This window comes from Elgaria multicarinata, chromosome 4, assembly GCF_023053635.1.
Source record: "Elgaria multicarinata webbii isolate HBS135686 ecotype San Diego chromosome 4, rElgMul1.1.pri, whole genome shotgun sequence".
Classification (NCBI taxonomy): domain Eukaryota; kingdom Metazoa; phylum Chordata; class Lepidosauria; order Squamata; family Anguidae; genus Elgaria; species Elgaria multicarinata.
This window is the reverse complement of record NC_086174.1, coordinates 2,947,355-2,969,192: the sequence shown is the minus strand read 5'-3', so window position 1 is coordinate 2,969,192 and position 21,838 is coordinate 2,947,355. Positions and strand designations below refer to the sequence as shown.

The window sequence follows — 21,838 nt, the reverse complement described above, 5'->3', positions numbered from 1 at the left end:
GTCCATGCCCAGCGATGCCTCTGTAGGCAGAAAGTACGTCACGTTTGCATTCGTCTGGGGCCCAATCTCACCCCAGGTTCCGTTTACACTTCTGCCCTGTCAGGCATCACTTGGACTACTTAGAAAGGAAGCTTGAGAGTCACTACCTACAGATGAGGGAGGAAGAACAACGGGACAAAGCATCTGGGCAGGTCTGAGTTTGGGCAAGCCTCCTGCCAGAGATGCCACGCTGGCCGAGGCATCTGGAGAAAAAACATGCACCGCTCATGCCCAGGGTCAACCAGGGAGTCCGAGTCAGAAGCCGGAAAGGGAATCCGGCACTCATAAGAACATCAGAAGAGCCCTGATGCTGGATCAGACCAAGACGGTAGTGAGACCAAAGGTTTATCCCAGGATCATCCCGGGTTCATCCCTGCCTGAGCGCTGGACGCCCTGTGTGGCACTTAGATGAACAGGTTTGACCCCAGGACAATCCTGGGATAAACCAGCTACGGCCCAAGGGTCCATCTAGTCCAGCACTCCGTTCACTCCGTGGTCAACCTGCCGTTGGCCAGGGATGAACAAGCAGGACATGGTGCAACGGCACCCTCCCACCCATGTTCCCCAGCCACTGGTACACACTCCCGCAGCCTTGCACCCCTTTTTCTCTCGCTCCCACCCCATCGCATGCGTGGTGCCGCCTCACCCACCCTGATTACCACTGCAAAGGTGATGATCCACAGCCGCCGTGCAGTCCATCAGACCTCTCCGGCATGCCATGATGCTTCCCGGCGCTCCTTGGGGCCTGGCATGCAGGCAACGCAGCTGCGCTGCCTCCTCTCGAAGCACGGGGACCTGGGTTGCTTTGCAGCTGCCTGGATAGCTAAGTGGCCGTCCTCCCGCTGCCACCTCCCCTCCCCGACTCCTCTCCAAGTTGCTTCACTGTGCAGAAATTAGAAAAACACAGCAAAACTGGGACAGCGGCGGCAGCAGCAGCTTCTCTCATTTCGGTGCTTCAAGGACTACATTCTGCTGGGCCAGCTTTCCCCCACCTCCCTCCTGCCTCTCCGCTTTCACCTTTCCTTCAAGGGCTTCTGCTTTTTCCTTCCTCCTTGCTAAGGATTTAGGGACGCAGTCCTTCCTCCCCTAAAGCATCCACCTCTCAAGCCCCCCACCTCATGCGCCCGCTCTGGGTCATCCCTCCCCGAGAGCCTCTTCTTTTGCACGGCTTTATGTTCTGAGAGGCATTCCGTCTTCAACCCCCCACCCTCCAGCTGCTTCCGGCCTCTTCTCCCCTCCCCCCCATCCCTCTGGGACCCCTCAGACTTGAAACAGAAAGTCTGAAGAAGAAACGCTGCAAATGGGGCAGAAGCCATTTGGATTTGGGTCCAAATGAAGGACCCAAATCCATGTTAAAAAATGAAAAGCAGTGATCATTTATGGAGAGTGGTGAATGTTCAGGTAGAAGGGGTGGGGTGGGAGCTTAGGGAAAGGGCGTAGATCCAGGGCCGGTGCCAGACTATTTTGCGCCCTAGGCAGGTGAGCTGCTTTCACCCACCCACCCCCACCCCAGCGTACCTGGGCACGGGGTGCCATCTCGCCCGCCCAGCCGAAGCAAAGCCAGGACACTGGGGTGGGGGTAGGTGGGCGTGGCTTCACTTCGGCTGGGTGGGTGCCCAGCCGAAGCGAAGCCAGGACGCCGGGGCAGGCGGGCGGCTTCGGAACGGCGTGCCTGGAAGCCGCCCTCTCAGAGCCGCGGTGGGAGAGCGGCTTCCGGGTGCGGCGTTCGGCGCCCCCCTTACCATGGCGCTCTAGGCTGAGTGGCCCCTATGGTATCACCAGCCCTGTGTAGATCAGTGGCAGACCGCCCCCCCCTTACATGCAGAAGGTCCCGGGTTCAACCCCCGGCAGCATCTCCAGCTAGGTCTGGGAAAGAGACCCCGAAGAGACACTACGAAGCTCTACCTGACTCAGTACAAAGAGGCTTCCTGTGCGCCTATTTAAATCAGGTCTTCATTCAGAAACATGGGGACTGGCATCTTAGCTGGGATTTCAGGGCAGGATCAGGGCTGAGTGGTGGAGAACCTGCTTCGAATGCAGAAGGTCCCAGATCAGTCCCCACCTGCATCGCCAGCCATAGCTGGGAAAGAATTCTGCCCGGAGAGCCATGGGCGCCTGTCAGAAGAACATCAGAAGTGCCCTGATGCTGGATCAGAGCAAGGGTCCATCTAGTCCAGCACTCTGTTCACATAGGGGCCAACCAGCCATCGGCCAGGGACCAACAAGGCAGGACATGGTGCAATAGCACCCTCCCGCCCATGTTCCCCAGCACCTGGTGCACACAGGCTTACTGCCTCTAATACTGGAGGTAGCACACAACCATCAGGGCTAGTAGCCATGGATAGCCTTTGCCTCCAGGAGAGAGTGTATCAGGCTAGATGGCCCCAAGGTCTGACTTGGTGTCAGGCGAGTGCCTGTGTTTTCTATCAGGCATGGGGTGGGGGTGGGGGTGGGAGCTCAGTCTGGCCCCTGGGGCCCTTCTGGATGACCCACGAGCACAGCCCTCCACCCTACTTTAACACTCAGCGTTGAAAATCACTGGAGGCACCAGCGGAGTCCCTTCTTACGCATCTCCCCTGCTCCCTCCTCTCTGCTCAGGTTTTCGCAGCCACAGGGTTCAGCGCTTGGCACTGTCCACGTCACAGTAGGACACAAGAAGAGCCCTGTGGCGGGGCCAAAAGGCCATCTCATCCAACATCCTGCTTGCCACACAGCAGGCATGGGGAAGCCACAGGCCAGATGTGCAGCCCACTGGGGGTTCCCCATCTGGCCTGCCAGCATCCTCCCCAGGACTCAGCCGACTGTCTCCTGCAGACAAAAGCTCTTATCTCCAATCAGCAGCTTCTTGGAGATAAGAGCTTTCCTCTGCTGCATGGTGAGAAAGGCGGCCTTTGTTACTGTGCAGCAGAGAAAGGCTTTTATCTCCGAGAAGCTGCTGTTCCGAGGTAAGAGCTTTCCCCCTGCTTCCCCTTTGCTTTTCCTGTACCCTCATTGTCCCTCCCCCAGCAGCAACTGATTGGTTCAGACTGCTGCTACACAAGACAATAGTGGGGGTGGGAATTTTGCTTTCAAAAGCAGCGGTGTGGGGCGTGCAGGCCAGCTGCCGTGGCACTTCCTTTCCCTAGCAGGGCTGGCCGGGCAAAGAGGAGTAGCGGCTGCCAGGTTAAAAAAAGGAAAAGGGGAAAAAAAGAACCGAGGGAGGGCTGGTGGAGGGCCCTGGGGCCTTCGGAGCACTATGCCAAGGCCCCCCTGGAAGCTGGCATCAGTCCTGGGGGTCGTCATGTATACCAGATTTCCCCCAGCTTCTAGGCCTGCCAGTCTGGGGTAGCCCATCTTCCTCCCAACACAGCAACCCGCTCATCTGCAAGATGAGGATAATGATATTAGCCTAACTTGCCGGGCTGTTTGCAAAGATGGTTGGCATCATCTATGGCTGCTTTGGGCCCATTCAGAAGACACCTTAAACCATGGCTTTAACAATGGTGGTTAAGCCAGAAAGCCAGGCCATGATCAGAAGACACCTTAAACCATGGCTTTAACCACGGCAAATAAGCCCTTTTGCTTTATTCATCACGGTTAAAGCCCTGGTTTAAGGTGTCTTCTGAACACAGCCCGGCTTTCTGGCTTAACCACTGTGGTTAAAGCCCTGGTTTAAGGTGTCTTCTGAACACAGCCCGGCTTTCTGGCTTAACCACTGTGGTTAAAGCCCTGGTTTAAGGTGTCTTCTGAACACAGCCCGGCTTTCTGGCTTAACCACTGTGGTTAAAGCCCTGGTTTAAGGTGTCTTCTGAACACAGCCCGGCTTTCTGGCTTAACCACTGTGGTTAAAGCCCTGGTTTAAGGTGTCTTCTGAACGCAGCCCGGCTTTCTGGCTTAACCACTGTGGTTAAAGCCCTGGTTTAAGGTGTCCTCTGAACGCAGCCCGGCTTTCTGGCTTAACCACTGTGGTTAAAGCCATGGTTTAAGGTGTCTTCTGAACGCAGCCCGGCTTTCTGGCTGAACCACTGTGGTTAAAGCCATGGTTTAAGGTGTCTTCTGAACACAGCCCGGCTTTCTGGCTGAACCACTGTGGTTAAAGCCATGGTTTAAGGTGTCTTTTGAACACAGCCCGGCTTTCTGGCTGAACCACTGTGGTTAAAGCCATGGTTTAAGGTGTCTTCTGAACGCAGCCCGGCTTTCTGGCTTAACCACTGTGGTTAAAGCCCTGGTTTAAGGTGTCTTCTGAACGCAGCCCGGCTTTCTGGCTGAACCACTGTGGTTAAAGCCATGGTTTAAGGTGTCTTCTGAACGCAGCCCGGCTTTCTGGCTGAACCACTGTGGTTAAAGCCATGGTTTAAGGTGTCTTCTGAACGCAGCCCGGCTTTCTGGCTGAACCACTGTGGTTAAAGCCATGGTTTAAGGTGTCTTCTGAACACAGCCCGGCTTTCTGGCTGAACCACTGTGGTTAAAGCCATGGTTTAAGGTGTCTTCTGAACACAGCCCGGCTTTCTGGCTTAACCACTGTGGTTAAAGCCATGGTTTAAGGTGTCTTCTGAACACAGCCCACCTTTCCGGCTTAACCACCATGGTTAAAGCCATGGTTTAAGGTGTCTTCTGAACACAGCCCACCTTTCCGACTTAACCACCATGGTTAAAGCCATGGTTTAAGGTGTCTTCTGAACGGGGTCACTCCTACATAATCTGAAAAACAAAACAAAACAGAAAGACGTTCCTTCCTGTAATTAGCCCAACAGCTCCCCCCCCGCCCCGTGGCACCCTCCAGGCAGGCATGCCAGACTACAACTTCCATCATCCACAGACAGCACGGCCAATGGGAGTGGTAGTCCAACACATCCAGAGGGCACCAAGTTGGGGAAGGCTGCTGTGATTGTGTGCACATGAGGAGGTAGGAAAGGGACTCCTGGCCATGGGCAGAGTGCCTCCCTCCCTTCCCCTCCCTCTTTTCTACAACCTTCAGTGAAGGAGTTTCCGCCGCTTCCGTCGGCAAAGCAAGGGAAGAGAGATTGCCAAGAGCAGGTGGGAGGTCTCAACGGCGGCCTCCTTGCTAAATTTAATAAGCTGCTCTCAGGTTGAGCCACCAGAGGAGCAAATGCAAACAAGGCCACCGAGTCAATTAATAAAGCAGGGGGGAGCAGCCGCCGCAGGGGCCTGTTCCCCAGCAGCTGCCAGGGCCGGGGGTCCTGAGGTTTGCTGTGCGTTGCTGCTGCGTTCCTTGCAGGCTATTTTTGGTCACTGGGGGCGGGGGTGGGTGGGTGGGTGGGTGGGACACAGCTGGCACAGATGCCACGAGGCAGGACCAAAACGGGGGAGGGGGCTGGGTCTCGTTTGGAAGCACCTTCTCCCACGCTCCAGGGCCTCCTCTCTGACAGCACCGCCTCTCGCCCGGTCTTCTAAAATGCCAAGGGAGCCTGCCAGCAGCCACCGTTGCTGCCCACTCGGCTGGCCTGTAATGATCAAAGGCGGATCAGCTCCGGGTGCCAAGAACATCCCCGTGACATGCAGCCTGTCAGGATTTGGCCCCCGTGAAGTCCTTGAGCGGCTGTCAGAGCGTTTGGTCAGGCTGCTCCAAGACAGACAAGGGAGCCAGGAGCCTCCGGGGAAGAGACGAAGGCGGCTGGAAGAGCCAGAGGCAGGGAAAATTAGCACAGAAGGCAGTCAAACAGGCAGAGAACCATCAGGTGCAGCACAGGCCTGCATCAACACCTCCTGTGGCTGGATGGGGGTGTGAGGTCTGTCCTGCTCGAGCTGACTCCAGGGCCAGTGGGACACTGAATAAGGCCTGGAGCGGACTCACCTTGGGCAGGGACCGGCCAGCTGCAAGCAGTAGACAGTAGACCTGCTGTGGCCAATTTGTGGCTCTCCAGACGTTTTGGCTGACAGTGCCCGTTGCCCTAAGCAGCAAAGCCAATAGTGAAAGATCACGGGAGTTGTGGGTCAAAACATCTAGAGGGCCACAAGTTGCCCTCTCCTGTAGCGCACCAAGGGGCCAGGCCAAGCTCTGCAGAACCTGGAAGAGCTCCCAAGGAAGGCAGACGTTGCTTCAGGGGTGGCTGGAAGCCCTGCCTTGCAGCCCTGCATTCTGGGGTCTCCAGACAGCCTCCCAACCTGTCCCTGATAGGTCTTACTGTATTGCTGCCTCTTTGTTAGAAAAGCAGTTAGCAGAGAGAGAGAGGGAAAACAAAAAGGCAAAGCAGAATGAGTGTTTAGCAGTCCCACAGAACACAAGGCTAACGAGAGAGAGAGAGAGAGAGAGAGAGAGAGAGAGAGAGAGAGAGAGAGAGAGAGCACACCTTTCCTTCAGGAAAGAAAGAAAAACAGCTTTACCCACACGTAATGTTGCATATCACGCAGGCCCAGCATATAGTTTCAGGAGGACATTGTTCAGTCCACTTCTTTGTTTCTGTAACACCAGCAGGAGAGAGCGCGAGAGAGCAAGTACACCATGTGCTCCCAGCAATGGAGGAAGGCAGAGAGTGGGGGGGGGGGGGCGGATAGGTGGAAGGCGAGGAGCAGGAAGTCACTGTAGGCTACAGAGATCCTAAGGCTGGCTATGGCCCAAATTCCCACACAATAACTGCCAATCTGGCCTTTTCTTGTAACTTGCAGATGAGGTTGCAATATTCCAACCCACCCTCTCTTTTCTGCAGAATCAAATTCCTTCCTGGGATCAGACAGGCAGTGCCCTTCCTCTGGGCACTCTGCAGACTGCTCTGTCCTGGACAAGGACCATGAAAACAGAGTCATTGCTTCTATATCTTGACTTCAGCAAAGCTTTTGACAAAGTACCACATGACATTCTGATTCACAAACTAGCTAAAAGTGGGCTAGATGGAACAACTGTTAGGTGGATTCACAGTTGGCTACAGAATCGGACTCAAAGAGTACTTATCAATGGAACCTTCTCAAACTGGGGAGAGGCAACGAGTGGGGTGCTGCAGGGCTCAGTCCTGGGCCCAGTGCTCATCAACATTTTTATTAATGATTTGGACGTGGAGGTGCAGGGAACGCTGATCAAATTTGCAGATGACACAAAATTGGGTGGGATAGCTAATACCCTGGAAGACAGAAACAAACTTCAAAGTGATCTTGATAGGCTGGAGTGCTGGCTGAAAACAACAGAATGAAATTTAATAGGGATAAATGCCAAGTTCTACATCTAGGAAATAGAAACCGAATGCACAATTACAAGATGGGGGATACTTGGCTCAGCAATACTACAAACGAGAAGGATCTTGGAATTGTTGTAGATCGCAAGCTGAATATGAGCCAACAGTGCGATAGGGCTGCAAGAAAGGCAAATGCTGTTTTGGGCTGCATTAACAGAAGTATAGCTTCCAAATCACAGGAGGTCCTGGTTCCTCTCTATTTGGCCCTGGTTAGGCCTCATCTCAGGACTGCGTCCAGTTCTGGGCTCCACAATTCAAGAAGGACGCAGACAAGCTGGAGTGTGTTCAGAGGAGGGCAACCAGGATGATCAGGGGTCTGGAAACAAAGCCCTAGGAAGAGAGACTGAAAGAACTGGGCATGTTGAGCCTGGAGAAGAGAAGATTGAGGGGAGACAAGATAGCACTCTTCAAATACTTAAAAGGTTGTCCCACAGAGGAGGGCCAGGATCTCTTCTCGATACTCCCAGAGTGCAGGACACGGAATAACGGGCTGAAGTGATAGGAAGCCAGATTCCGGCTGGACATCAGGAAAAACTTCCTGACTGTTAGAGCAGTACGACAATGGAATCAGTTCCCTAGGGAAGTTGTGGGCTCTCCCACACTAGAGGCCTTCAAGAGGCAGCTGGACAACCCTCTGTCAGGGATGCTGTAGGGTGGATTCCTGCATTGAGCAGGGGGTTGGACTCGATGGCCTTGTAGGCCCCTTCCAACTCTGCTATTCTATGATTCTATGATTCTATGAAAATGGAGGGCTGTCCTCTGTAAAAAAAAGGCCACCTGGCCGCTTGATGTGACTGGCAGCAGCGAGCCAGAGTGTCGGACCGGAGCCCTTCCCCATCATGTTGGGCTCTTCTGCATGGGAAGCGCATGTCTTTGCACGATGGCGCTTCCTCCAAAGAGGCAGCTCCGCATGGGGCTCAAACTCCTGGCGTGATTCGCACCAGGCTCTGAGCAGCTAAGCACTACAAGGGAAACCATATTCTGCACGGCTGGGTCAATCTCCTTCATCCACGATGTTCCGCATCCCTGCAACGGTGCAAGTCATAAAATGGAGGAAGGGAACGAAGCAAAATTGCACGGACGCGATCTCCTCTGTCGGCCCCAGCTCCGGCTTTTCTTAATAAGCACGTCCCCAGCAGCCGAGGAGGCTGAAGGCGGCATTAGCATGCAGACGGCTTTGCTGGTGCGATGTGTTTTTAATATGGTGGATTCCGGATCTGAAAGCAAATGGCCCTGAGGGGACTGGAGAATATCATATTAAAAAATAATAATAAAAGCTGCAGAGACAAAGACGCAGGCCATCATACGGAAGCCTTTTGTTGCTGTTCGTGCTTTCCTGGCTGCCAAAAATGAGAGGATGCAAATTCACCAAACATCACAGCGAAGGCAGTTCTAAGCTGGCATGAACGGGGCGGGTGGCCCGTGCCAGGATCTGGGAGAATGGCTTCGTTCACACGGGAAATAAAAGGAGATGGGAGCCCCGTCCTCCCCCATTCCGCAAAGCCACTCTGTCAATTAGTAAAGTAGCTGCAATATTTAATTGATTTATTCATTAGACTAGGCAATTCGGAAAACCTTTATCAACAAAAAAAGGGCATTGAGATTAACAGGGGAAAAGCTTAAGAAAAATTCCAGAGGGGTAGTAGCCCTGCTAGTCTGTTGCAGCAAAGACAACGACGAATCTTGGGGCACTTTAAAGATGCTGCAATACATTTGTTAATATTTTGGGTGCCAAAAGATTCTGTTGTTTTCACCTTAAAAATAAATTATTTTAAACACAATTATCTTTTTTAAAAAACAAAAACAAAACCCCAGACACCTGGCGATGGCAAGATTCCTCCAAACAGAGTCATTTTGTCCCTCCTGTGTGTGTGGGCAGGGAAGTATGTCTTTTAAGAAGATGCCAGCTGCAATACACACATCTATCAACTACAATCACCTGGCACCTACGCTGTGCTCTTTCCGGTGCCATAGAATCATAGAATAGCAGAGTTGGAAGGGGCCTACAAGGCCATCGAGTCCAACCCCCTGCTCAAGGCAGGAATCCACAATAAAGCATCCCTGACAGAGGGTTGTCCAGTTGCAGCTGGAATCCCTCCAGTGTGGGAGAGCCCACAACCTCCCTAGGTCACTGATTTCATTGTCATACTGCTCTAACAGTCAGGACGTTTTTCCTCATGTCCAGCTGGAATCTGGCTTCCTGTCATTTGAGCCCATTATTCCGTGTCCTGCACTCTGGGAGGATCGAGAAGAGATCCTGGCCCTCCTCTGTGTGGCAACCTTTTAAGTATTTGAAGAGTGCTCTCATGTCTCCCCTCAATCTTCTCTTCTCCAGGCTAAACATGCCCAGTTCTTTCAGTCTCTCTTCATAGGGCTTTGTTTCCAGACCCCTGATGATACACAATTATATCTTTCTTCTCCAGATCTTTCTCCTGATGTTCACGATCGTATCTCGGCATGTCTTTCAGATATCTCAGCTTGGTTGCTTCATCGTCGTTTGAAACTTAATATGGCAAAGACTGAATTGCTTGTTTTTCCTCCTAAACCTTCTCCTCATCTATCATTCTCTCTTACTGTCAATGATGTTACGCTTACTCCGGTCAAGGAAGCTCGTAGCCTTGGCTTTATATTTGATTCCTTGCTCTCCTTTATTCCTCATATTGAGGCAGTAGCTAAATCCTGTCATTTTTTCCTGTATAATATTGCCAGGATTCGATCATTTTTTTCTGTCTCTTCTGCCAAGACTCTTGTTCATGCATTGGCTATTTCTCGGTTGGACTACTGCAACCTTCTTCTCACTGGCCTTCCTTCTTCTCACATCAGTCCGTTGGTTTCTGTTCACCACTCTGCTGCTAAGATCATCTTCTTGGCTCGCCGCTCTTACCATGTTACTCCACTGCTGAAATCTCTTCATTGGCTTCCAATTCACTTCAGAATCCAATATAAACTTCTCCTGTTGACCTACAAAGCTTTTCACGGTCTAGCTCTTTCCTCTCTCTCCTCTCTCATCTCACACTATTGCCCCGCTCGTGCTCTTCGCTCCTCTGATGCCATGTTTCTCGCCTGCCCAAGGGTCTCTACTTCCCTTGCTCGGCTTCGTCCATTTTCTTCTGCTGCCCCTTACGCCTGGAACGCTCTTCCAGAACATTTGAGAACTACAAGTTCAACCGCAGCTTTTAAAGCTCAGCTAAAAACTTTTCTTTTTCCTATAGCTTTTAAAACTTGATTTTGTTCTGACTTTATACTGTCAGTTTTACCCTACCAGTGCCTGTTTACCCTACCCTGTGCCTGTTTGCATTCTCTTCCCCTCCTTATTGTTTTATTATGATTTTATTAGAATGTAAGCCTATGCGGCAGGGTCTTGCTATTTACTGTTTTACTCTGTACAGCACCATGTACATTGATGGTGCTATATAAATCATCATCATCATCATCATCATCATCATCATCATCATCCTGGTTGCCCTCCTCTGAACACGCTCCAGCTTGTCTGCGTCCTTCTTGAATTGTGGAGCCCAGAACTGGACGCAATACTCGAGATGAGGCCTGATCAGGGCCAAATAGAGAGGAATCAGAACCTCACGTGATTTGGAAGCTATACTTCTATTAATGCAGCCCAAAATAGCATTTGCCTTTCTTGCAGCCGTATCGCACTGTTGGCTCATATTCAGCTTGTGATCTACAACAATTCCAAAATCCTTCTCGTTTGCAGTATTGCTGAGCCAAGTATCCCCTATCTTGTAACTCTGCATTTGGTTTCTATTTCTTAAATGTAGAGCTTGCCAGGTAAAGACCTTTTCATTTTTCAATGCATTTTAGTCTTTTAGCTCTGCTGCTTTAAATCTGTTATTCTATCATAAATCTCTGCATTGCCGCTAGGTTTTGGTTTGCAGTTTTATACTGTAGTTTTAAACGTTTACATTTTATATTGTATTTTATTATGTAGCTTGTGGTTTTAATTGTTGTGAACCATCCCGAGAGCTTCAGCTATTGGGAAATATAGAAATGTAATAAATAAGCAAATAAATACTAAGGAAGCATGCTTCTTGCTTCAGAACTGTTGTTTTTACCCATATAAACATTTATGCAAATTGAATCAATGAATTAATTGAATAACAGAGCAGTCCTATGGCCCCCTAGACAGCATCTAAGGCCCAAAGCCCTAAGCCAAGATATCTGCCTTCCCCTATAAGTATCCAGCCAGCCTTTAAGATCTTCAGAGGAGGCCTTGCTGGTCATTCCGCAACCAACATGTAATACTTTGACAGCATTGGCACCCATTCTCTGGAATGCTCTCTCTGTGTGGTTCAGGAGGCAGAAAACGGGGCACATTTTAAACGCCTCCTGGAAATGCACTTGTTTAAACAGGCTTTCTCTGGCTTGTAAGAAGAATCATAGAATCATAGAATAGCAGAGTTGAAAGGGGCCTACAAGGCCATCGAGTCCACCCTCCCTGCTCAATGCAGGAATCCACTGACAGGTGGTTTTCCAGCTGCCTCTTGAAGGCCTCTAGGGTGGGAGAGCTCACATCCTCCCTAGGTAACTGATTCCATTGTCGTACTGCTCTAACAGTCAGGAAGTTTTTCCTGATGTCCAGCCGGAATCTGGCTTCCTTTAACTTGAGCTTGTTATTCCGTGTCCTGCACTCTGGGAGGATCGAGAAGAGGTCCTGGCCCTCCTCTGTGTGACAAGTATTTGAAGAGTGCTATCATGTCTCCCCTCAATCTTCTCTTCTCCAGGCTAAACATGCCCAGTTCTTTCAGTCTCTCTATGCGGCAGGGTCTTGCTATTTACTGTGTTATCTGTACAGCACCATGTACATCGATGGTGCTATATAAATAAATAATAATAATAATAATAGGGCTTTGTTTCCAGACCCCTGATCATCCTGGTTGCCCTCCTCTGAACACGCTCCAGCTTGTCTGCGTCCTTCTTGAATTGTGGAGCCCAGAACTGGACGCAATACTCTCGATGAGGCCAAACCAGGTCCAAATAGAGAGGAACCAGCACCTCCCGCGATTTGGAAGCTATACTATAGCATTTGCCTTTCTTGCAACCAATGTCATACTGCTGCTTCATTGTACTGTTTTTTGCAGTGCTTTCATTTTTTGTTATCGTAGTTATAATTGTTTGTCATGGTATCTTTTAAACAGTGATTATTAATATTTTTATATGTAAATCACTCAGAGGTGTTATTATATTGTATTATAAATAAATCCAATAATAAATAAAAGAAATTTGCATGCATGTACGTTGCGGAAAATCTCACCCAAACTACTTTCAACTTCTTTAGAAATTATCAGCCGACTGACTGTATACGATGTACCAAGCAACAGGAGTCACAGCACATAAAGTGGAGTGATTGATGCTTCCCTTGGCCAAGGAAGGGTGCGAACCTGCTTGAAGGAGGCAGAGGTGAGACCCACATTGAAAAAGCCCTCCTTGAACCCCACTGTATTGGATAATTACCGGTCAGTCTCCAATAGGGCTGTGCACCACCACTTCAAACCGGTTCGCGGACTGATCCAGAATTTCCGGATTGGGCCCGAACCAGTTCAGGTTGATCCGACCCTCCCCCAATCCACTTCGGAACCAGATCCGGATCGAGATCTGGAGGGCCGGATTGAGATTCAGCTTCCATTTTGCCCCCCCTTCTCCACTTACTTGCCTGGCGGAGGCAAGTAAGTGGGGAAGGGGGGACAAAATGGGGGCCGAATAGGTCCCCCTCCCCCCTTACCTGGCTTCGCTGTCCCCTGCCGCAAGGACCGTGGCGGCGGTGGGAGACAAAGCCAAGTAAGCCCCCGTCCCCCCCACTTACCTGCATCTGGAGCTTCGGAACGGTTCAAATCACTTCGGACCGTTCTGAACCGCTCTGCGCCGATCTGGACCTTCATAGGTCAGGATTGGCCCGCTCCACTTCGGATTCAGGGATCCGAAACGGAGCGGAGCACAGCCCTAGTCTCCAATATCCCGTTTTTGGGCAAAGTATTGGAGCGTGTGGTGGCCTCCCAACTCTAGGGATTCCTGGATGAGACGGATTATCTAGAGCCATTTCAAACTGGCTTCAGGCCTGGTTATGGGGCAGAAACCGCTTGGGTCACCTTGGTGGATGACCTACACCAGGAACTGGACAGGGGGAGTATGTCCCTGTTGGTGCTGCTGGACCTCTCAGAGGCGTTTGATACCATCGACAATAGTATCCTTCCGGGCTGCCTTGTTGGGATGGAACTTGGAGGCGCTGTATTACAATGGCTCCATTCCTTCTTGGAGGGGCGGACCCAAAAGGTGGTGCTGGGGGGATTCCTGTTTGACTCCTTGGCCGTTGGCCTGTGGAGTCCCTCAGGGTTCTGTTTCGTCCCCCGTGCTGTTTAACATATACATGAAACCGTTGGGAGAGAGTTTTGGGGTGCAGTTCCACCAGTACGCTGATGACACCCAACTCTACTACTCCTTTCCACCCAATGCCAACGAAGTGCCATTATTATTATTATTATTATTATTATTATTATTATTTATTTATATAGCACCATCAATGTACATGGTGCTGTACAGAGTAAAACAGTAAATAGCAAGACCCTGCCCCATAGGCTTACAATCTAATAGAATCATAGTAAAACAATAAGGAGGGGAAGAGAATGCAAACAGGTACAGGGTAGGGTAAGCAGGCACAGGGTAGGGAAAAACTAACAGTAGAAAGTAACAGTAGAAGTCTGCACAACATCAAGTTTTAAAAGCTTTAGGAAAAAGAAAAGTTTTTAGTTGAGCTTTAAAAGCTGTGGTTGAACTTGTAGTTCTCAAATGTTCTGGAAGAGCGTTCCAGGCGTACGGGGCAGCAGACGAAAAAGGACGAAGCCGAGCAAGGGAAGTAGAGGCCCTTGGGCAGGCGAGAAACATGGCATCAGAGGAGCGAAGAGCACGAGCGGGGCAATAGTGTGAGATGAGAGAGGAGAGATAGGAAGGAGCTAGACCGTGAAAAGCTTTGAAGGTTAACAGGAGAAGTTTATATTGGATTCTGAAGTGAATTGGAAGCCAATGAAGAGATTTCAGAAGCGGAGTAACATGGAGTAACATTTCATTGTGTTTATGTTTTTATTGCTTTTAATAGTGTAATTGTTTTTACGCATTTTTACGTTGTAAGCCGCCTTGGGAGGGCTTCTGCTCTAAAGGCAGCCAGCAAATATTTTAAATCAATCTATCAATGAATCTGCCAAGGAGGTGCCAAAAGTTGCATTTGTGAGCAGCAGAGCTGACTTGGCTATAAACCTTTCTCAAATGTGAAGCGTTGAAAACAGCTCCGCCACTGTAATTATTACGTGGCAGTGAATTATTATTGTGTGACTCAGAGGCCTGCCCTTTGGGGACTTCAGGCTTTAATTACAACCAGACTTTTGATCAAAGTTGTTTCTCTGATTAACTTAGAAATCAGGAGAATTGGGGGAGGGGGGGTAATGAAAGCTGCTTAAACATATGTGAGCGGAGAAGCAATGCTCCCTTCTGTCCTAAGAAGTGTTGGGGAGAAAACTCAATATAAGGGTGACTTTAAAGGGCAAAATAACCCGCCCCAAGGAGCTTACAATCTGAATTTGACAGGGAGAGAGGAGGGACGGGAGGCGACGGGAAGGGAAAAGCCAGGAGCCTGAGCGCGCGTGGGCCTTTGCGGTTCAGCTCTTTGGAGATGAAGAAACACCAGACAGCGATTTGGGTTAAAAATATATTAGAATTAAAAAAAGATCACACAAGCGACTCAACATGGATGCCTTCCAGTGTATTATTATCAGTGCCGAACAGATCTTAGCAGCTGTTGCACTGTGTGGAAGGGCGGGTTGCGCACTGCACGGTGCATTAGCATTCATGCGCTGCTGGCACTTATGTATCTGTGCAATTGAGGCAGGATGTATTTCCCACCCCCAACATGGATTTAACATCTAGAGACATGGGGGGTCTCTGACATGGGGCACACGGGCACCCAGCCACCCTGAGGGGAAAAAACACACCTTAAGCTAGGGGTAGGGGGGTTGTCTGGGGGTGGGGTGGCGGTGTGTGTGTGTGTGTGTGTGTGTTGTAAGGGGGATGTGCGGTTCTCTGGGCATCATTAGTTTGCCTTCCAAGAAATGGGTTTTTGTTCTTTTTGAGGGTCGGGGAGAAATACGTGATTTGGCCTTTGGAGGTTGGACCCGGCCCGTGCCTCAGTTTCTTGGCCAATTACTTGTCTCTGAGCCTTATCAATTTACCTTCCGTGAAATGGCTTTTGGAGCAGGAAACTGGATCCCAGAAAGTGGCTTTGTGTTTAAGAGCATAGACCCCACCTCTGCCTCTTGAGCAAGTTATTTTTCCTTTAGCTTCACCACTTTGCCTTGGAATCATAGAATCATAGAATAGCAGAGTTGGAAGGGGACTTCAAGGACATCAAGTCCAACCCCCTGCTCAATGCAGGAATCCACCCTAAAGAATCCCTGACAGATGGCTGTCCAGCTGCCTCTTGAATGCCTCTAGTGTGGGAGAGCCCACAACCTCCCTAGGTAACTGATTCCATTGTCGTACTGCTCTAACAGTCAGGAAGTTTTTCCTGATGTCCAGCCGGAATCTGGCTTCCTTTAACTTGAGCCCGTTATTCCATGTCCTGCACTCTTGGAGGATCGAGAAGAGATCCTGGCCCTCCTCTGTGTGACAACCTTTTAAGTATTTGAAGAGTGCTATCATGTCTCCCTTCAGTCTTCTCTTCTCCAGACTAAACATGCCCAGTTCTTTCAGTCTCTCTTCATAGGGCTTTGTTTCCAGACCCCTGATCATCCTGGTTGCCCTCCTCTGAACACGCTCCAGCTTGTCTGCGTCCTTCTTGAATTGTGGAGCCCAGAACTGGACGCAATACTCTAGATGAGGCCTAACCGGGGCCGAATAGGGAGGAACCAGTACCTCACACAATTTGGAAGCTATACTTCTATTAATGCAGCTCAAAATAGCATTTGCCTTTCTTGCAGCCATATCGCACTGTTGGCTCATATTCAGCTTGTGATCTACAAATTCAGCTTGTGAATTCAGCCTTCTGGGAAATGAATGCTCTGTGACTGGCCACACCCACTGTGGCAACCTTTTATGTGAATGGGCAACCCCTCCCCACCCTGTGGCATCCATTTTGTGAGAGCACCCACAGTGTGCTCTCACACATTGCCCTGGTTTTGACTATGAGCTTCATCACACCGGCGTTATACTGTGCATGCACTGTGAAGTGCATGCAAAGGACTCTGATGTTTTCTAGTTTATAATCTGCTTTTATTGTGAAGTACTCCGATGCATCCTGCTTCGATTGCGCTCCTTCCCCAAAAGAAGCAAAGTATCAACTGTCTCTGGAGAGGCCACCAGTGAGGGAGGAAGCAGCAGCCAGGCACCTCTCCACCGTGCCTGGGTCCAGCTCCAGCTGAGGGCCCCCTCCCTCCTGCTGTCAACTGTCTCTGGAGAGGCCACCAGTGAGGGAGGAAGCAGCAGCCAGGCACCTCTCCACCATGCCTGGGTCCAGCTCCAGCTGAGAGCCCCCTCCCTCCTGCTACCAACTGTCTCTGGAGAGGCCACCAGTGAGGGAGGAAGCAGCAGCCAGGCACCTCTCCACCGTGCCTGGGTCCAGCTCCAGCTGAGAGCCCCCTCCCTCCTGCTGTCAACTGTAACTGCTGAACTTTCCAACTAAGATTGTAGTGCCTGAATTTGCTTTCCTTTCCCCCTCCTCCTCCTCCCTCCCAATCCTCTTTCCTTTTGTGTCATGTCTTTTAGATTGTAAGCCTGTGGGCAGGGACTGTCAAGAAATACTTTTGTAAGCCGCCATGAGAGCCTTTTTTGGCTGAATGGCGGCATAAAAATCCTTAAATAAATAAATAAAATAAATAAATTTTTGGTGTGTGGAAAGTCCGGTTTTTCCAAGCATGCGGAAGCACCTCGCTCAAACTGCAACATGTATTTTCTGTGTGTTTTCAAGGGGCGGTATTGCTGACAAAAGAGAGGGGTGTGCCTTTTCTACAGCGGGTGTTTTTAAATTCCTATTCAAATCCTTTCCTCCTCCTGCTTCTTGGCTGCTGGGTCTATTGCACTTTGGATCCTCCATCTTTGCTTCATGACTTGCTTTGGGGGGGCGGGAGAGGAACCGAGAAAGGGGGGGCTGCCCCTTTCCCTCCTGATTGGAAGTGCCTGACAAGGGGAACACAATGCAACCTCCAATGGCAGGTGATAGGAGCTTTAGTTGATTAATCAATTGAACTCTATTGGATTTTTAAAATAGAAATTAAACAAATGCTTACATCTGCGTAATTTTTAAAGATAAAGAGTTCCAAATCAGCACAGTAATAGCTATTAAGGAGGGCTTTCAGCATACCAAGTTTGAATCCAATTGGGCCATCCATTTTGGGTTTTTTATGATTTTTTTAAAATTTCCTTCCTCAAGCACTTTGGAGCGTATATTCCACTAGTTCGAAGGAGCGATGGAACTTAGAAGCGCAGGGACGCATTTGTGCTCATTCATTCCTTTGATCATGAGTTGGTTCCCTTGCTCTAAAGTAAATCCTATTGAGTTCATCATGCAGTTCATGGAAGGGGGAGGGAGGTTTTCCGGCAGGATGAATGGGGCGCTCTTCCGTTCCTTTGAGGAAACAGCATGAGTGTTTATAAGGCTGGGGAAGACAGAAAGCAAACAAGCACTTCCTTTTATTTTCTAGTTTGGGAGAGCAGAGGAAGGACAGGGGCGTGGCTTTTCTGCAGTGGTTTTTTTTTTTTTAAATCCTTTCCTCCTTGGAACTCCTCTGCTCCCTCCTGGCAGGGAAACAGGAGCGGCTAAATTTTAAATTTACTCAAAATTTACTCAATGGGATTTACTCAAAAGTAAATCCCATTGATTTCAACTGCTCTTTCTTTGCTCCCCATTTGCGAAGATCATGACCTGCAAGCGGTGGGAAGGGCTTCCGCGGGGTCTTAAAGACCCAGCAGCTTCTTCCTCCCCTCCTCCTGCTTCCTCCACACGAGATGCGAAGTAGGGCTGTGCTCCGCTTCGGAGCTGGGGGGTCCGTGCTCAGCCCTAATTTGTATCCCACCCTATCTGGCAGACAGATAAAATCAAACAGTATAAAACAATAAATCATTGTACATAGCTAAAAATGTATTAAGACATTAAGTTTAACATGTTCCCTGAGTTCTCCGAGCATTATTAGTTTGCCTTCTGAGAAATGGATATTTTGTTGTTCATTGGCGACGGCGGGGGCTGGGTGGGATATGTGATTTCGTGCTTGGATCATATCTCATGCCTCAGTTTCTCTCAGGTACCCTGCTGAGCCCTGACAATGCTAGCAATCTCATGACAGCAAAATAGAAATAAAACACAAATACAGACGACACTGGAGAAGGGGCCATCCAGCCTGTTCCTCCCTCCCATTGCTATGCTAAGCAGGAATAAAATGTGTGTCAAGGGTTCCACTTGCAAATTTGCAAGGTCAACCCTAACCCTAGGTGTGCTTTCTGGGGAAAGTAACCCTATTGAACTCGCGAATGTGTATATGCGCATTATTGCAGTTAAAACCTGGCGCTGAGACGAATGGACGTGTAACTTAAAACGCAAATATGCGCATTTAGGTCGGGGTAAAGAAGCCGTACAGACAAGCCCCAGGAGCGGGATGAAGATCGTGACATAAAAGCAGAGGATAGCACTCTTCAAATACTTCAAAGGTTGTCACACAGAGGAGGGCCAGGATCTCTTCTCGATCCTCCCAGAGTGCAGGACACGGGATAACGGGCTCAAGTGACAGGAAGCCAGATTCCAGCTGGACATCAGGAAAAACTTCCTGACTGTTAGAGCAGTACGACAATGGAACCAGTTACCTACTGAGGTTGTGGGCTCTCCCACACTAGAGGCCTTCAAGAGGAAGCTGGACAAGCATCTGTCAGGGATGCTTTAGGGTGGATTCCTGCCTTGAGCAGGGGGTTGGACTCGATGGCCTTGTAGGCCCCTTCCAACTCTTCTCTTTTATGATTCTATGGTTCTATTATTAAATGGTCATCATGTTCACCCTTCCCGCTACCAGCCAGGATCCTCCAAGCGTCACCCACCCACCCTCTCGCCCACACAAGATTTTCTCTGTTTCCTAGATATGTAATCGGCATGGAACAGATGGACCCTCCATCGGCAGAGCAGCTCAGAAGGCAGAGAGCTCTGTGCCAACTCTGAGATGTACAAATCCCATCCATAAAGAGCAACAGCACACGGAGCCCCTCCGACAACAACTCTTAAGTCGCAAGTGATGACAGCCGTCTCATGGCAAATGTCAGAAATGCCTCCCAGGAGGCGGAGCCAGTAGTTCTCTTGCCAGCGGGTTGGCTCTCGCAGACATCATTACTCGAGATCTGCTGCAACACGTACCCAGGGAGCAGAAACTGTGGATAACATCCCAAGCGGAAGAGCTGGATGCCCTTCGCACGGGAAGCAACTTTTTAAAATTGCCCTCCACCCTCCCCACCCAAAACAGTGAAAGAAAGGAGGGGAAATATCATGATGTCAATTTGAGGAAGTTATAGAGTTTAACGGAGCCTCGTGTGGCGCAGAGCGGTAAAGCAGCAGTTTCTGCAGCCGAAACTCTCCCCACGGCCTGAGTTCGATCCCAGCAGAAGCTGGTTTCAGGCAGCCGGCTCGGGTTGACTCAGGCTTCCATCCTCCCAAGGTCGGTAAAATGAGTACCCAGTTAGCTGGGGGAAAGGTAATAACGGCCGGGGAAGGCAACGGCAAACCACCCCGCTATAAGGCCTGCCAAGACAACATCATTGAAAGCTGGCGTCCCTCCAAGAGTCAGTAATGACTCAGTGCTTGCACGAGAGGTTCCTTTCCTTTCCTATAGAGTTTAAACAGAGTGGAACCTTCCAGAACATAGATTAATGTGACACCTTAAAACAACGGTATTGAATCTCTTTCAGACCAAGGACTGAATTTGAATTTGGAAAAGCACCAAATTCCAATAGGAAAGTGTTAACCTGGCGCCGAAAAAATAATAACGTTGGCGCCAGGCGGGCCTCATCGGGGAGATCGTTCCAGAATTGGGGAGCCACCACAGAAAAGGCCCTCTGCTTTGTTGTAAGTAAGTAAGCCTTAGGAACGGCTTTTAGTTTTTGTGAACCGCCCAGGGAGCTTCGGCTGCTGGGCAGTATAAAAACGCAATAAATAATAATAAATAATAATGTCAACCTTTTAGAATGGGACAAAAAAACGGCACAAAACCTGGGAACCTACCTCATTTGGGTATCCCCGGTGGCCAGTTTGGAACCACAGCTGGGCCGGATTTGGCCCACGTGCCTAACATTCAACACCCCTGCCTTAAAAGAGAGTCAAAGAGATTTAGGTTGCACCCTGTGCACGCTTACTTGGGAGTAAAAGCCACTGAACTCAGCAGGACTTACTTCTGAGTAGACATGCACAGGTTGGCGCTGTCTCTTAGCCATTATGTCTCAATATGATTTGCTTTTCATGAGCTTCTCCCAGCCTCAGGTCCTCTGGATGAGTTGGACTACAACTCATTTGTGAACCGCCCAGAGAGCTTCGGCTATTGGGCGGTATAGAAATGTAATAAATAAATAAATAAATAAATAAATACAACTGCCATCGTCCCAGACTGCACAGCCAGTAGCTGGGGGGAAAACTGCTCACATGCTGCTTTTGTTGTGAAAACTTCTAAAGGGCAAACCAAGCCGCAGATAAACAATCCATTCATTTTTAAAAAAACCCATAAGGACTGGTACAGTTCAAAACCAACTGTCCAAATGGCCGTTTCACAGCTTTCCCTAAAAAGCCATCGCCCTGCCCCTGACAAATTTCCACAGAAGCACCCCGCCCTTGAAAAGCCAGGTCCCTTCCCCCCCACCCCCCAAAGGACTTGCAATCTCAACGCGAGAGGGGCCGGCGCCTCTGTTTTGAAAGGCTCTATTTAAAGGAAGTTTTGCAAGACACATGACTGAACATCTAGCAGCATCTCGGTTCACATACAAGGAACGGAGAAAAAAACCGAACAGAGAGCAGCTGAGGAGGCGTGTCGGCAACAGGAGCCCTTTGCTGCTTACCTGTCATGGTGGCGGCTGGGCTGGGCCTCGCTGTCGCCCTGTCACTGTTGACGTTCAGCCTGGCCAGCAGACGGCCTCCGAGGGCCTCTAGAAGCCAAGTCCAGGGAAGCCGGGTGAGCAATAGGCAGAGGGAAACAGCAGGCTCCTTTCCGAGTTGTTAGAAACACCTGCGAACAGAAGGATGTTGCCCCTTCTTCAGAAACGTGTTTCAAGTTGGACAGGCTCCCCGAAGCGGTTTTCAGATTGCCTCTCTGTGCTGCCAAAGGCTCCCAGGTGCTTCCCAGGTGGAGGCCAACACCTGAGGACAGTCTCTTCTGTGTTCAGTGAAGAACAACCATGAAGACCAGGGCACAGGGCAGGGCCATTCGCTGGTGGCACCTTGCTTGATGGGAGACGCAGAAGGATGTCTGGAAGCTAATTTCCCCTACTGTAGAACTCTCAAACATCCTCTCTCTCTCTCTCTCTGTGTCTCTCTCTTTGCCCTCTGGTATGATTGAGGATCCAGAAAGATGAGCAAAGTGCTAAAGTCTCCGTGAGTCACTCATGCCCTGCGCTTGGCC

At 49.9% G+C, this 21,838-nt stretch overlaps 1 protein-coding gene across 2 annotated transcripts in view; it reads right to left on the bottom strand.

Annotated features, from left to right (window-relative positions):
- The window catches only part of EFR3B (EFR3 homolog B), a 145,038-nt gene extending 123,678 nt beyond the window's left edge, over positions 1-21,360 (bottom strand). Inside the window, exon 1 of one of the 2 annotated variants that reach the window (XM_063123733.1) lies at positions 21,279-21,360. In XM_063123733.1, coding sequence (XP_062979803.1) covers positions 21,279-21,285 — 7 coding nt within the window. In that variant the 5' untranslated portion in view covers positions 21,286-21,360. Of the gene's footprint in view, positions 1-689; positions 813-21,278 lie in introns of those variants that run through there. The other variant, XM_063123731.1, reaches the window with a different exon arrangement.
- Positions 21,361-21,838: the final 478 nt, after the last annotated feature.